Raw genomic sequence first — 12,346 nt, forward strand, 5'->3', positions numbered from 1 at the left:
TTTTTAATATTATGTCTACAGCTTTTTTAAATTACAAAAGTAATTCATGCTTGAAACAAAAACTCTAATAGTACAAAAATATCCAAACTAGAAATGTTCCCCTTAATCTTAGTCCCACCCTCCAAATGACTATCATCAATTCTTAAATTGGGAGTTTGTCTCACATTAAAGAAAGAAGGGTGTAGGGTCAAGATTTACGAAGGGGGAAGGGATGGGAGAGGCGTTTTAGGAATTTTTTATTCCATTCTTTCTTGATTTTTATTTCAAGGGAGAATGTGTTATTACTCTGTATGGATTCAAAGTTACCTTTGACTTCCAGTATATTCTAACACTGATTCTCTTTTGTTGCAGAGCCAGATCACGTTAATGGACATACCCGTGTTTAAAGCCATCCAGCCGGAGGTCTGTACTTTGTCCTTTAAATTGTTCTAAACACTGTGGCTGGGAGGAGATGATTTAGTCAGCCATGTCTGAGCGACTCTTGGTTTCTCTCTTGAAGTCTCTATAAACACATTAGTGATTTAAGCCCCTATTAAAGAGTGCATCCAGGAGCTTCTCATTCTTGATGGTGCTCATTCTTTGTGCCCGGTGTTTGGGGTCTGCAGAGACTGTCACTGTGTCTGGCCCACCCTGGCAGGGCTGGGGGCAATTGGTGCCCGCGGCCTCCATACCTGAGCCAGGCCTTCCCACACTGATTCTTTTTTCCCAGGCTCCTCCTGTTGAGAATGGTCCCTGTCAAGAACCGGATGTGAGGGAACATTTTCCTGGAGAGCTTTCTTTTTGTTGATCCCAAATTCTGGTGGTTGCCTTGTTTCTCATTTTGAAACCAGTTTCCACAGCAAAACATATACATATTTACATTAAGAGCATATGTACATTTTTAGAAACAGCATATTCAATAGAGAGAAAAAAGTTGGTTTTGGTCTTTAAAAATATCCTGGAAATGTTTAGTAGTTGATAACAAGGCTTTAGAGTTGTTTTAGTCAGGGTTCTTTTTTTGTTGGCTAGTAATAGAAATCCATTTTGAAGTAGCTGGATAGGCAGAAGAGGAGTTTATTATGGGGATAAAGGGACACTTTATGGAATCCATGAGCGTGGAGTTCAGGTGGCTGGAGAGCCAACCGAGACGCAAGCGGTCTCTGCCTCTTGTCTCTGCTTTTTCCTCTCTTCCACTCTCCTCCCTTCTTTCCTGTCTGTTCGCATGGTCCAACCTGGCCTCTCCGAAGGGCTCGAATTTATCCAGACTGAGACCAGCAGCTCTCAGTCCAGCCTGGCTGAGCCACGTGACTCATGCTGCTTCGTGACCTAGGCCAGGAGTATGTGGCCAAGATGAGCGAGCACAGCTGAGGGGACCCAGTCTGGTGAATGGGGTGCACATTTTAGAAAAGAGGGGTGTACATGGGGAGATACGTCAGAAAGTGTCTGCTGCAACCATGGTGTGAATTCCAGAACTCTCTTGACATGCAGCCCTTCCTCTTATAGTATGGTAGCTGTTAAGGCTTTGAGAAAAGCAGCATATTTTAATACAAAACCAGATGACAAAGGATCCAGGCCTTCTGAGAGCTGGCATCTAACATACTGCAAATTAGGAGGAAACTAGTACTTCTAGCTGCGCTCAGCATTTGTGTGAAGACGTGGCAGTGATTTGTAGTATTGTGTGTGTGCACACGCATGCTGTGTTCATGAGGTTTGGGGAGCGGAGCTGTGTTTGATTTTTTGAATTGGCTGACTTCCCGTTTTTTACTGTTATCTTCTAACATGAAATTATCCATTCTTTCTAATGAAAAAAAATTAAAACAACTCTCTACCTCTTGGAGACTTTTAGGGGAGTATTTGTGTGATGGTTGCCTTAGTTCTCAGCTTGCAGCTCTTTGTGATCATGTACTCTGCTTAGCTTTGATCTGGAGCTGTTTAGACATTTGGATCTTTCCTTATTCTTTGTCCTGAGCATCTGGGAGAGTCCGTGAGCCCTGAATCCTGAACCTGCATGTGCCCAGGGAAGCTGGCGTGGCTGCTCAGGCTCATTGTAGGAGGGAAGATGGTGGGGAGTTCTTTAGAGGCACAGCTAGGGGCATACCAAGGCTTTTCCCCAGGGCACTGAGGTTTGGAAGGTGCCTCATCCAAGACATACCTTGATTCAAATTGTGATAAGACATTAAGGTGGAGATGTTTTACCTTCAAGATTTTCGCTTGGAGCTGTGGTTGTAATTGTGGCTGCACGTCAGAATCACCTGGCAGCCTCTGAAACGTGGGGTGCCTGGACTCCACATTTGACCATTGGGTCTGGATCTCTCGGTCAGGGCCTGGAGCCCAGTCAGCCCCATTTTGTAGAAGGTTACCAGGTGATTCTGATACAGAGTGAGGATTGAAAACTAATTCCTTTGAGGTATCTGGAGAAACCCCAAACTTGAATGTCTGGGATCTACGTTAGCTAAAAATGGAAGAGTTTGTTCCTCACTGTCATTGTCAAAACTGTGGTTAAAAGGAGGATCCTGGGAGCTGCCCCAGCTTTTTTGCTGTTGTTATTCTTGTTAGCAGACAGAAAACTAGAGTTTTTCCTCTTGATGATGCCTGCCACATTGTGGCTGGACCACCCCAGAGTTGGAGGGACATGAATAAGGACAGTTACAAGTTTGACAAGACTTCCCAGGAAGCAGAGGCCAGCATCTGAGAGCAAGTGACCTGCACTCGCAGAAGATCAGGAAGCCTGTGGACTGGTGCTTTTCCATGCGGCTTATGCATCAGAATCTGTAAAGAAATACAGATGCCTGGGCTCCATCCTTGGAGATGTTGATCCCATAGAGTTAGAGAGGGGCTGGGAATCTCTGTTTCAGTGAGTTGTAGTCACTATTCTTTTTGATATGTAAATTGTGCCATCTTTAACCAGTGGGAGCCCTTTCGTTTCACCACCTGTATCCTTTTAACACGATCCCCTTGGTTTGGTTGGCTTCCTTGCTCTTTGGCACAACAAGCTATATCAATGTTATGTTGTACAATTCCTGCTGAAGACCTAGAATCGGGTGTGTCTTTGGGGTACTGGTTTCTTTTACTGGAGATGAATATTCAGAAACCACAATCTGGGTGAGAGTATGCTCATGAGAGGAGGTTGCAGTTGCTTTTAGGCCCTTTTGGTGGACAGGGTGAAGAAATACTTATTTTTTCAAAGGAAAAGTCATGGGGCACTTGGGTGGCTCAGCTGGTTGAGTGTCTGACTCGGTTTCTGCTCAGATCATGATCTTGGGGTCGTGGGATCGAGCCCCATGTCAGGCTGTGTGCTGAGCATGGAGCCTGCTTGGGATTCTCTCTCCCTCTCCCTCTGCCCCTGCCTGTTTGTGTGCTCTCTCTCTCTCTCTCTTTAAAAAAGTAATAAAAAAATAAAAGGAAAAGTCATGAGTTCATAATTAGGGTAGGTGGTGTTCTTTCTCCACATTCTTCCTTCCCTCCTCATCCTTGTCATGACTTCCCTGTGGGTGGTGTCTGTTTCTCATCCTATTGACTTTGGACTTGGCCCTGTGCCTTGGGCATAAGTGACAGCATGCACGTGGTGAGTGAGAGGCATGACCAGCCCTCTTGGAACTTCCACTTGCCATGATATATGGGTAGCTCTTGCTTGTTTAGCCTGAGTCCCCAAGTGAGGATGTCATAGATGACCTGAACCGAACCCAGAGCCCGAATTCTAGCCTAACCTGGCCCCGCCCCAGTGAGCCCAGTGGAGATTGGCTGAACTGCAGCCATTTCCACCGACCCCTGAGTGTGAAATAAATATTGCTGTTGTAAGCCTTTGAGATTTGAGGGTTGTTTGTTATATCACATTATCTTGTTGACATGTGACTGATATAATGTTGATCTTTCCAACTCAAATCTAACATTACAGTGTTGTGAGCTTAATTCCCTTGATTTTCATATGATTTCTTTTACACTGACAGTTTGGGTTTCTAACAACATTAAATAATTACATTTTTGTATTATCTCATCATATATATATATATGTATATATATACACATACATACACAGTAGTTTAAAAATAATAATATCGGTGTTAATATTAACCAGCAGACTCCGGATTGCAGTTTTGTTTGTCTTTAGTACCTTTTCTTCTTATCTTCCCTCCCTCGTACCACTTCCATACCTACGTGGGCACCCCTTCTTGACTTCCCCAGAAGGCTTTTGGAAGCATCCGGGCAGAAGAGGAGGGTTATGCTCACTCGGTTCTGGAGTCTGCCTCCCGAGAGACCCTGTTGGATCTTCCAGTGCCTGGAACACCGTGGATACTCAATATTTGTTGAATGAGTGGAGAAGGAATGAATGGGAAAAGTGCGGGAGCAGAATGTTATCTGGCTGTGTTTAGGCCCATTGCCAAGGGTGGGGGGTGTACCAATTAAGGGAACATTATTACCAGGGTGCCTGTTTTGTGGTGGAACCGCTTCCCCCAAAACAAGGGTTTTGCCTGGTGAGCTCAGCCTTTGAAGATTTAAATTTCCAAATGCTGTTGATAACTGAGGGTAGAACTGTGGCTTCTGCTTGTTTCTGCAAGGGTGACCGCAAAAGTATCGTCCCAGGGCTTAAAGGAAGCTTGGCAGACGGTGAGTTAAGGATTGGCAGGGAACAAGGAAAATGGAAGTTAGGAAATAAAGAACCATAACTGCCCTGTTCCCCATTGACTAAGTGACCAATTTTATCAAACATTGGCAAGTTAATGCAGATGCAACCTCGCAGCCTAATGGCTCACAGCTGGGTTTAACTTCTACACTGTGGCCCAGAACCCGTCACCACCGTGGTGGATTCCCGGCTGCCAGGGCTTGGGGTGAAGGAGTTCTTTCTGAGGGGTCCCGGTGGTGGCAGCCTTGTGTGGTACATTTGTGGGGTGGCATTTTGTCCCCACCAGTATTCCCTCCCACATCTGTCTGTCATTATGCCCAATTCCGTCATTATGCCCAAACTCCCAGCCTATGGAACTGAAGGCCCAGCAGATTCTCAGAGGCCAGGGAACTGTCAGAACTGGTTTTGTCATTGGTTTCGATGTCGATGGGGAGCAGCGTCAAGGGGGGATCTGCTATTCTTAGAAGGTGCTGACAATGAGCACGGTCTGTGCGTTCCTCAGCCCAGGGCTCTGTCGACACTGGGCCGCCAGGTCCACTCACCCGCATGGTGTTCGAGAGCAGGGACTCATCTGACAAAGCCGGGGTTGAGTCCTGGCCTCACCCTGAGGAGCTCAGACTTTGGACAAGTTACTCATTCTCTTTATGCTTCCGTTTTCTTGTGTAAAATGGGGGAAATCACAGTTTTAACCTTACAGTGGGTGTGTGAGAACTTAGTAAAGTGCCTGCAGGCTCTCAGCTCCTGATGGCTTGTGGCTGTTTGCTGTCTCTGGTGCGCAGTTGGAAGAGGCTGTGTGCATTACGGACGCGGGGCTGTGCTCAGCAGAACATTCAGCCGTGCCCGTGTGGGGGCTGCTGGCCCTGAGGATGCAGTGCTTTGAATAGCGGAGTGGGTAAGAGCCTTCTTCCTGGAATCCTTGAGGTCTGAGTTCACATCCTGGTGCCCGGATGGCCTTTGTGAAGCCGAGGTCTAGATGAGGACTCACACCGTGGTGCCCCAGGACCCTGCGGACATTGCTGGGGAGAGTCGCTCTGCCTTGGAGTTGGCACATTGGCACTGAGCCTTGAAGGCTGAAAGCGGTTGTATTTTTTGGGTGGTTTGGGGAAGGGGATAGGAGTTAGGAAGGAAGGGCATTTCAGGCAGAGTGAATAACTCATTGAAAAGGCAGATAATATATTCAGTGAGATTTAACACTACTTTTGGTGCCTGGTGGCTGGGGAGAAGAAAAGGCGAGCTTGCTGCTCTCTCGGTTTTGTGCTCCTCGGCGCACAGGGATGCGTTGCCATTGCTAGGAATGTGAGCATAACAAGGGCTTACCAGAAGTCGTTGTGTCATTCTTTCGCCCACTGACAGCTGGGGGCATGCAGGGTCCCAGAGGCTCGGGGATGGGTGTCTAGTGGGCCTGAGTATGAAGGAAACGAGCCTTAGTGCTACCAAGTTCAGTGACATGGAAAGCTTCTTTGTGTGCCTGTGTTTTTCCCAGTTTTTGCTGCCATTCCCACTGCCAGAGTCCCCAGTAGTGACTGACCTTCACTCGCTCACTCAGTCGTTCATTCATCAGTCTGCTGGGCTACGTGCTGGAGAGGCACAGATGAAGGGGTCACAGGGGTGGGCACAATCCAGTGAGAGGGAGGAACAGCTATGTGAACATACAGTAGACAGGAGGTATTTGGGGGATGCAGAGACGTCAAGGAGAGTTGGGGGGAGGGATGGGCAGGAGGCGGAGCTCTACGTTGTTGGACGCGGGGATCCACTGAAGTATTTCAGAAAGGGAATAACATGGGCAGATTGTGTTTTAGCATGTTTATTCTCGCTGTCGGAGACAGAACCAACCGGACTCAGGAGACCGATTAGGAGCTTTGCAATAGTGTGTGTGAGGCCGGGGGGGCAGCCCAGGAGAGGAGGGGGCCCTGGCATTAAGCTGGTTATGAGGCTGCTGTGAGGCCTGAGACGAGAAGAAACAGGACAGAGGGGAGTGGACTGTGCGTTCAGGGAGCAGAAGGAAGGGCAGTGGGCAGAGGAGGAGGCAGGGGAAGTAGCTCCCAAGACAGAAGGAGGCTCAGGGAGCCTGGAAGCAGAGCAGGGGCATCAGTCATGTTTACCCTGGGGGAGGGAGGGCGGAAGGGCTGGAGAGGGCTGACGGCCTGGAAGACTCAAGAAGGACTGAGGGACCAGAGGTCGAGCAGGGGGCAAAGCGCAGATTTGGGTTGGAGTCAGAGAATGAGCTGGAGGCCAGGAGGTCATCGAGGGAGAATGATGGCAGAGTGCAGGGTCTGTGAGTTGGGGTGGCTCTGGACACTGTGCTTGGCAGGAGCTGTAGTGGGAGGACAGTGAAGGTCTCTCCTGGAGGAGGCGGGGGTGTGGTGTGACCCAGGGGTGAGAAGGCACACCAGCCAGTTTAGTGACGTCCCTCGAGATGAGAGCAGGAGAGTGAGAGGAGGAGACCGTGGGCCAGAGCCAAAGGCAGGGGTGCTGACAGCAACACAGAGGGGGGATGGAGGTGCCAGGAGGTAGCCTGGGCTCCCCCAAAGACAGCTGAGCGCCTAGACTGGGAGCTGCCTGAGGTAAGGGACTAGAGTATCACCAGCACTTGCCACCAGGCTTCAGGGCTCAGGCCAGGAGCTCAGTGTTAGCAGAAGGCAGGCAAAGGCTGGTCTTGGTGGGCTTGCAGTCCTCTGCTGTCCTCACTGTGCCCCCGGAGGGCAGCTGGGGCTTAGAGAGAAAGGCAGATGGCTTAGAATGAAGGAGGGAGCAGCATTCATGAATGTTTTGGGGCAAAGAGGCTTTCTCCAGAGGGCCTTTGCATCCCTGTGGGGCACTTAACTCTAGAGAGATTTGGCTTCACCCTTCCTGCCTCAGGGCTTGAGGCCTCTGCACATGACTCAACCAGCATCTGTTGGTTTGCTGAAGGGCTGGCCTGCCGAAGGGCTGGCCTGCAGGAATGGAAGACTCCCTGCTGAAGTACACCATTTCCTCTGGGCCACATGACACGTTGCAGTGCAGGAAAACACTGCCTGTGGGTTCAGGAACCTGACCCTCTGGCCTTTTGTCTGGATCCCGGGTTGCCTGCTCTGAAGAAGCGGGCATTCCAGAAAGCCGAGGTCAGTGTTGGATGTCAGACAAACCCTGTGTGTCTTTGCTGCTCCTTGGAATCACAGCGTTTGGCCCTAGGAGAAGGGAAGCTCATTGCCAGCAGGCAGCTATTTGTAAAGAGATCGGTTTCGATGACATCATTAAAACCCCTCTCTCAGGTCACATGCTGGGCAGTTTTCTCAGACCACTACCCCAGCCTAGCCTGAGCCTCTGCCACCTCTCCTCTGATCACATCTCCTCACACTTCATCCTGCTTCCCAAGCTCCTTGCTGTATCCAGAGACATCTTTCCAAAGCCACCGTCTGACCCTGTCCTGCCTAGAACCCTCTGAGGCTCCCCACTGCTCCTCGGATGCACACTTCTACCCTGCCGGCCAGGCGGCAGGCGGTGTGAGGGGCCAGCAGCAGACCTCCCAGCCTCAGCCAGCCCAAGCCTGCTGCTCCGTGCCGCTCACAGCCTCCCCAGTGGCGTCCCCCCACCCTCCCATCGCAGAGGTGGAGCCAGCAGCTGGGAGCACTAGACTGGGAGTTGTGCACGTTCCCCTCACGCTCACAATACTGTCTCCCACTTGCGATGCGTAGCACTTCTCACCGTTGTGCTGAAACGTCATGACTTTTAAAAGTTTGAATAATTAGTTCTTTCCAGTCTGTCTGCCTTCTTGGTTATAAACTCCATGGACGCGGGGATCATGCCGATGCTCTTCCCTCCATATCCTGTGACCCAGCACAGTGCCCCATCCTGATGTTACTTATTGAATACATTTAGGATGTGGCAGTGATAATAATGGTAATATCTCATTGAATCGTCCTCACTTCGGTGCTGCAGTGCCTCCCTTGGTTCAAAAAACTGAGTTAGGTAGTAGGGGGTGGTCCAGGTGCCCCCCAGTGGGGGCCAAGACGTGGGGCGGGTGGCTCCCCGTGTAAGGCTCGCCGGCACTGATGTTCGCCCCGGAAGCCTGAGCAGCCGCCTCTCTCATCTGTGACTGCTCTGAGTTTGCATTTGTTACTTGCTTCTCATTTCCCAGTAGCTGCCCTCCCCATTGTAATGACTTCTTGTCACAATGGAAACAAGTGGAAAAGGCTTCCCCCCAACTCCACTCATGATGGAGGGAGGGGTTGGAGTCCCTCCCTGAGCCCCAGAAAAACACTTGTCTGAAGGGTGGGGAGAGCCGCTGGGACAGGAGTCAGGTCTGGCTGCAGACATAGGCCAGCAGCGTATTTGATCCAATGAAACCAGCACTTTGCACCTTCCAGACTCATTTTTTCTCCCTTCTTGGGTGTGGATATGACAATAGTGCTGGTTAGAAACCAAATTTCTTTTAAATGAATTAATAACATAAAACAGAACCTTTGGTGAACAGCTGTTTTTATCCTTGGGGATTTGGCGCCTGGTTGTGATTTTTGTCTGCAAGGAAAACAAGGTTCATGTGGACTCTGTGTTAAGAACAGCTGCATGATTCCGGGCAGTTTGATGTGACTGGAGGACCCTAAGATTCCCGGGCAGGAAGGTCTGCATTTGCACCCTGGCTCTGCTACTCTCTAGCTGTGTGATCATGCCAGGTTCCTGCACGTTTCTTTTTCGGTAAAGTAGAAATGATGCCTGTCCCAGGCTGACGGCCCGGTACATGGCAGAAACTCACAAGGTATTTCTTCTCTTTTGAGAGAAGTCAGGGATGTGGCAAGGAGAAAAGGAACAACAGTGCTAATAAGTCAGGCTAAGAAGGACCCTGGGCCAGCAATGTGTTGGGCTCTCCGAGGGAAGGACCTTCTGTGTCACTGCTGTGGTCCCTTACTCCAGGCACAGTGCCACCTTTTTTTTTTTTTTTTAATTTTTTTTTTTGGGAGGGAGGGGGGGGGGGCAGGATGGCGGGGGGTGGGGGGGTTGGAGCAGAGGGAGAGGGAGAAGCAGACTCCCCGCTGAGCGTGGAGCCCAATATGAGGTTCCATCCCAGGACCTGAGATCATGACCTGAGCCAAAGGCAGATGCTTAACTGACTGAGCCACCCAGGTGCCCCGGCACAATGTCACATTATAGGATCAATACTTGTCAATACTTAATGAATGAGGGGCAGATAGAAAAGTGTTCCGGGCGCCTGGGTGGCTCAGTCGGTTAAGCGACTGCCTTCGGCTCAGGTCATGATCCTGGAGTCCCGGGATCGAGTCCCGCATCGGGCTCCCTGCTCAGCGGGGAGTCTGCTTCTCCCTCTGACCCTCCTACTTCTCGTGCTCTCTGTCTCTCATTCTCTCTCGCAAATAAATAAATAAAATCTTTAAAAAAAAAAAAAAGAAAAGTGTTTCTTTCTATATGGCCCAGAGCTTAAGAGCTTGGGCTCTGGAGTGAGAAGGATTAGGTGTGTATCTGTGTGACCACACTTGTCACTTACTGTCTGAGTCTCATTTTCATTTCTGTATAAAATGGAGATGATAATATAACTACCTAAAAAATTGGACGTGAGAACTGAATGAGATTTTTTCAGCTTCATTGAGGTGTAATAGTTCTATAACAAACCATGCATAAATAAAGCCAACAATTCGATGAGTTTGAATGTATATATCTGTGAAACCATCGTCAAATCGAAGCAGTAAACATACCCATCACCCAGGTTTATGCTCCTTGCAGTCCCTCTCTCCTTTCCCACACCCTCCACGGTCTTCTTGGAATCAGGTAGAATCAGTTCTTAAAATGTGTTCTTCTGGGGCGCCTGGGTGGCTCAGTTGGTTAAGCGACTGCTTTCGGCTCAGGTCATGATCCTGGAGTCCCGGGATCGAGTCCCGCATCGGGCTCCCTGCTCAGCGGGGAGTCTGCTTCTCCCTCTGACCCTCCTCCCTCTCATGCTCTCTGTATCTCATTCTCTCTGTCTCAAATAAATAAATAAAATCTTTAAAAAAAAAAAAATGTGTTCTTCTGTTTCAAAATTGTCTTGGCTATTTTAGTCCTTTGCATTTCCATATGAATTTAAAAATCAGCTTGTAGCTTTACAAAAATGCCTGCTGTTGGGACGCCTGGGTGGCTCAGATGGTTAAGCGTCTGCCTTCAGCTCAGGTCATGATCCCAAGGTCCTGGGATCAAGTCCTGCATCCGGCTCCTTGCTCAACAGGGAGCCTGCTTCTCCCTCTGCCTGCCGCTCCCCCTGCTCGTGCTCTCTCTCTCTCTCTGACAAATAAGTAAATAAAATCTTTTTGAAAAAATGCCTGCTGTTAATTATGATCACATTCAATCTGTAGATCAATTTGGGGACAGTTGACATCTTAACAATACTGAATCACCTGAACCATGAACACACTGTGTGTATCCACACATTTGGATCTTCTTTAATTTGTTTCAGTAATGTAGTTTTCAGTGTATAGATCTTACACATCTTTTGTCAGATTGATTCCCAAGTGTTGCATTTTCTATGCTGCTGTAAATGTTATTTTATTTAAATTAAATTCCAATTGTTCGTTCCTAGTTTATAGAAATATAGAAATGTTTTAATTGACCTTATATCTTATAGCTTTGCTAAACTCACGTATTCTACTAGCTCTTTTGTAGGTTCTGTAGAATTCTCTACACAGATGATTTTTCTGTGAATAACAGTCTTATTTCTTTGTTTCTAAACTGGATGCTTTTATTTCCCTGATTTGCCTTATTCGCTGGCCATAGCCTCCAATACAGTGTTGGGTAGAAGTGGTGGGAGCAGGTATCTTTGGCTTGTTTCTGGTCTTGAGGGAGAAGTTGTCTTTCGTGGTTAAGGATGATGTTAGCTGTTAGCTACACGTTTTTCATTTGCCGTTTATCAGGTTGAGGATATTCCCTTCTGATCCTAATTTGCTGAGAATTTTTATCTGGAATGGATGTAGGGTTTTATTAAATGCTTTTCCTGCATCTATTGAGATACCGTGATTTTTCTTTTTTAGTCTGTTACTGTGGAGAATTGCATGATTGATTTTTGAATATTAAACTAAACTTGCGTTCCTATGATAAACTCCACTTGGTCATGATGTAGAATCCTTTTTGTATATTGTTGGATTCGATATGCTAAAATTCTGTTAAGAATTTTTGCATCTGTGTTCATGAGGAATATTGGTTTGTATTTTTCTTTTCATGTAAAATGTCTTTTTCTGGTTTTGGTATCAGTGTAATGCTGATCGATTGATCTATCTTTCTTTCTTTCTATCTATCTATCTATCTATTTATCTATCTATGATAGAGTATATGCACAGGCACAAGCCCATGCGGTGCGGGAGGGGGTAGAGGGAGAGGGAGAGGGACAAGCAGATTCCATGCTGAGTGTGGGGCCTAACTCGGGGCTCGATCTCATGACCCTGAGATTCGACTTGAGCTGAAATTAAGAGTCAGAAATTCAGCCAACTGAGCCACCCAGGTGCCCCATGCTGACCTCTTAAACTAGGTTGGGAAGCATTCCTTTCTTCTCAGTTTTCCAGTAGAGTTTATGTAGAATTCATATGATTTTTCGTAAATATTTGGTAGATTTGACCAGCAGAGCCATGTGGACCTGGAGTTTTCTTTGTGGAAAGGTTTTCATTTTTTCCTTTTAAATAGACTTATTTATTTATTTATTTATTTTAAAAGATTTTATTTATTTATTTGACAGAGACACAGTGAGAGAGGGAACACAAGCAGGGGGAGTGGGAGAGGAAGAAGCAGGTTTCC

The 12,346-nt window shown here is 47.8% G+C and overlaps 1 protein-coding gene across 11 annotated transcripts in view; it reads left to right on the forward strand.

Annotated features, from left to right (window-relative positions):
* Window positions 1–12,346, forward strand: part of RALGPS1 (Ral GEF with PH domain and SH3 binding motif 1) — a 222,733-nt gene that overhangs the window by 12,043 nt on the left and 198,344 nt on the right. For 10 of the 11 annotated variants that reach the window (XM_021691186.1, XM_021691188.1, XM_021691187.1 and 7 more), the window contains exon 3: window positions 352–402. In XM_021691186.1, the coding sequence (XP_021546861.1) occupies window positions 352–402 (51 nt within the window). Of the gene's footprint in view, window positions 1–351; window positions 403–1,415; window positions 1,419–7,526; window positions 7,635–12,346 lie in introns of those variants that run through there. The other variant, XM_044920352.1, reaches the window with a different exon arrangement.

This window comes from Neomonachus schauinslandi, chromosome 13, assembly GCF_002201575.2.
Source record: "Neomonachus schauinslandi chromosome 13, ASM220157v2, whole genome shotgun sequence".
NCBI lineage: Eukaryota > Metazoa > Chordata > Mammalia > Carnivora > Phocidae > Neomonachus > Neomonachus schauinslandi.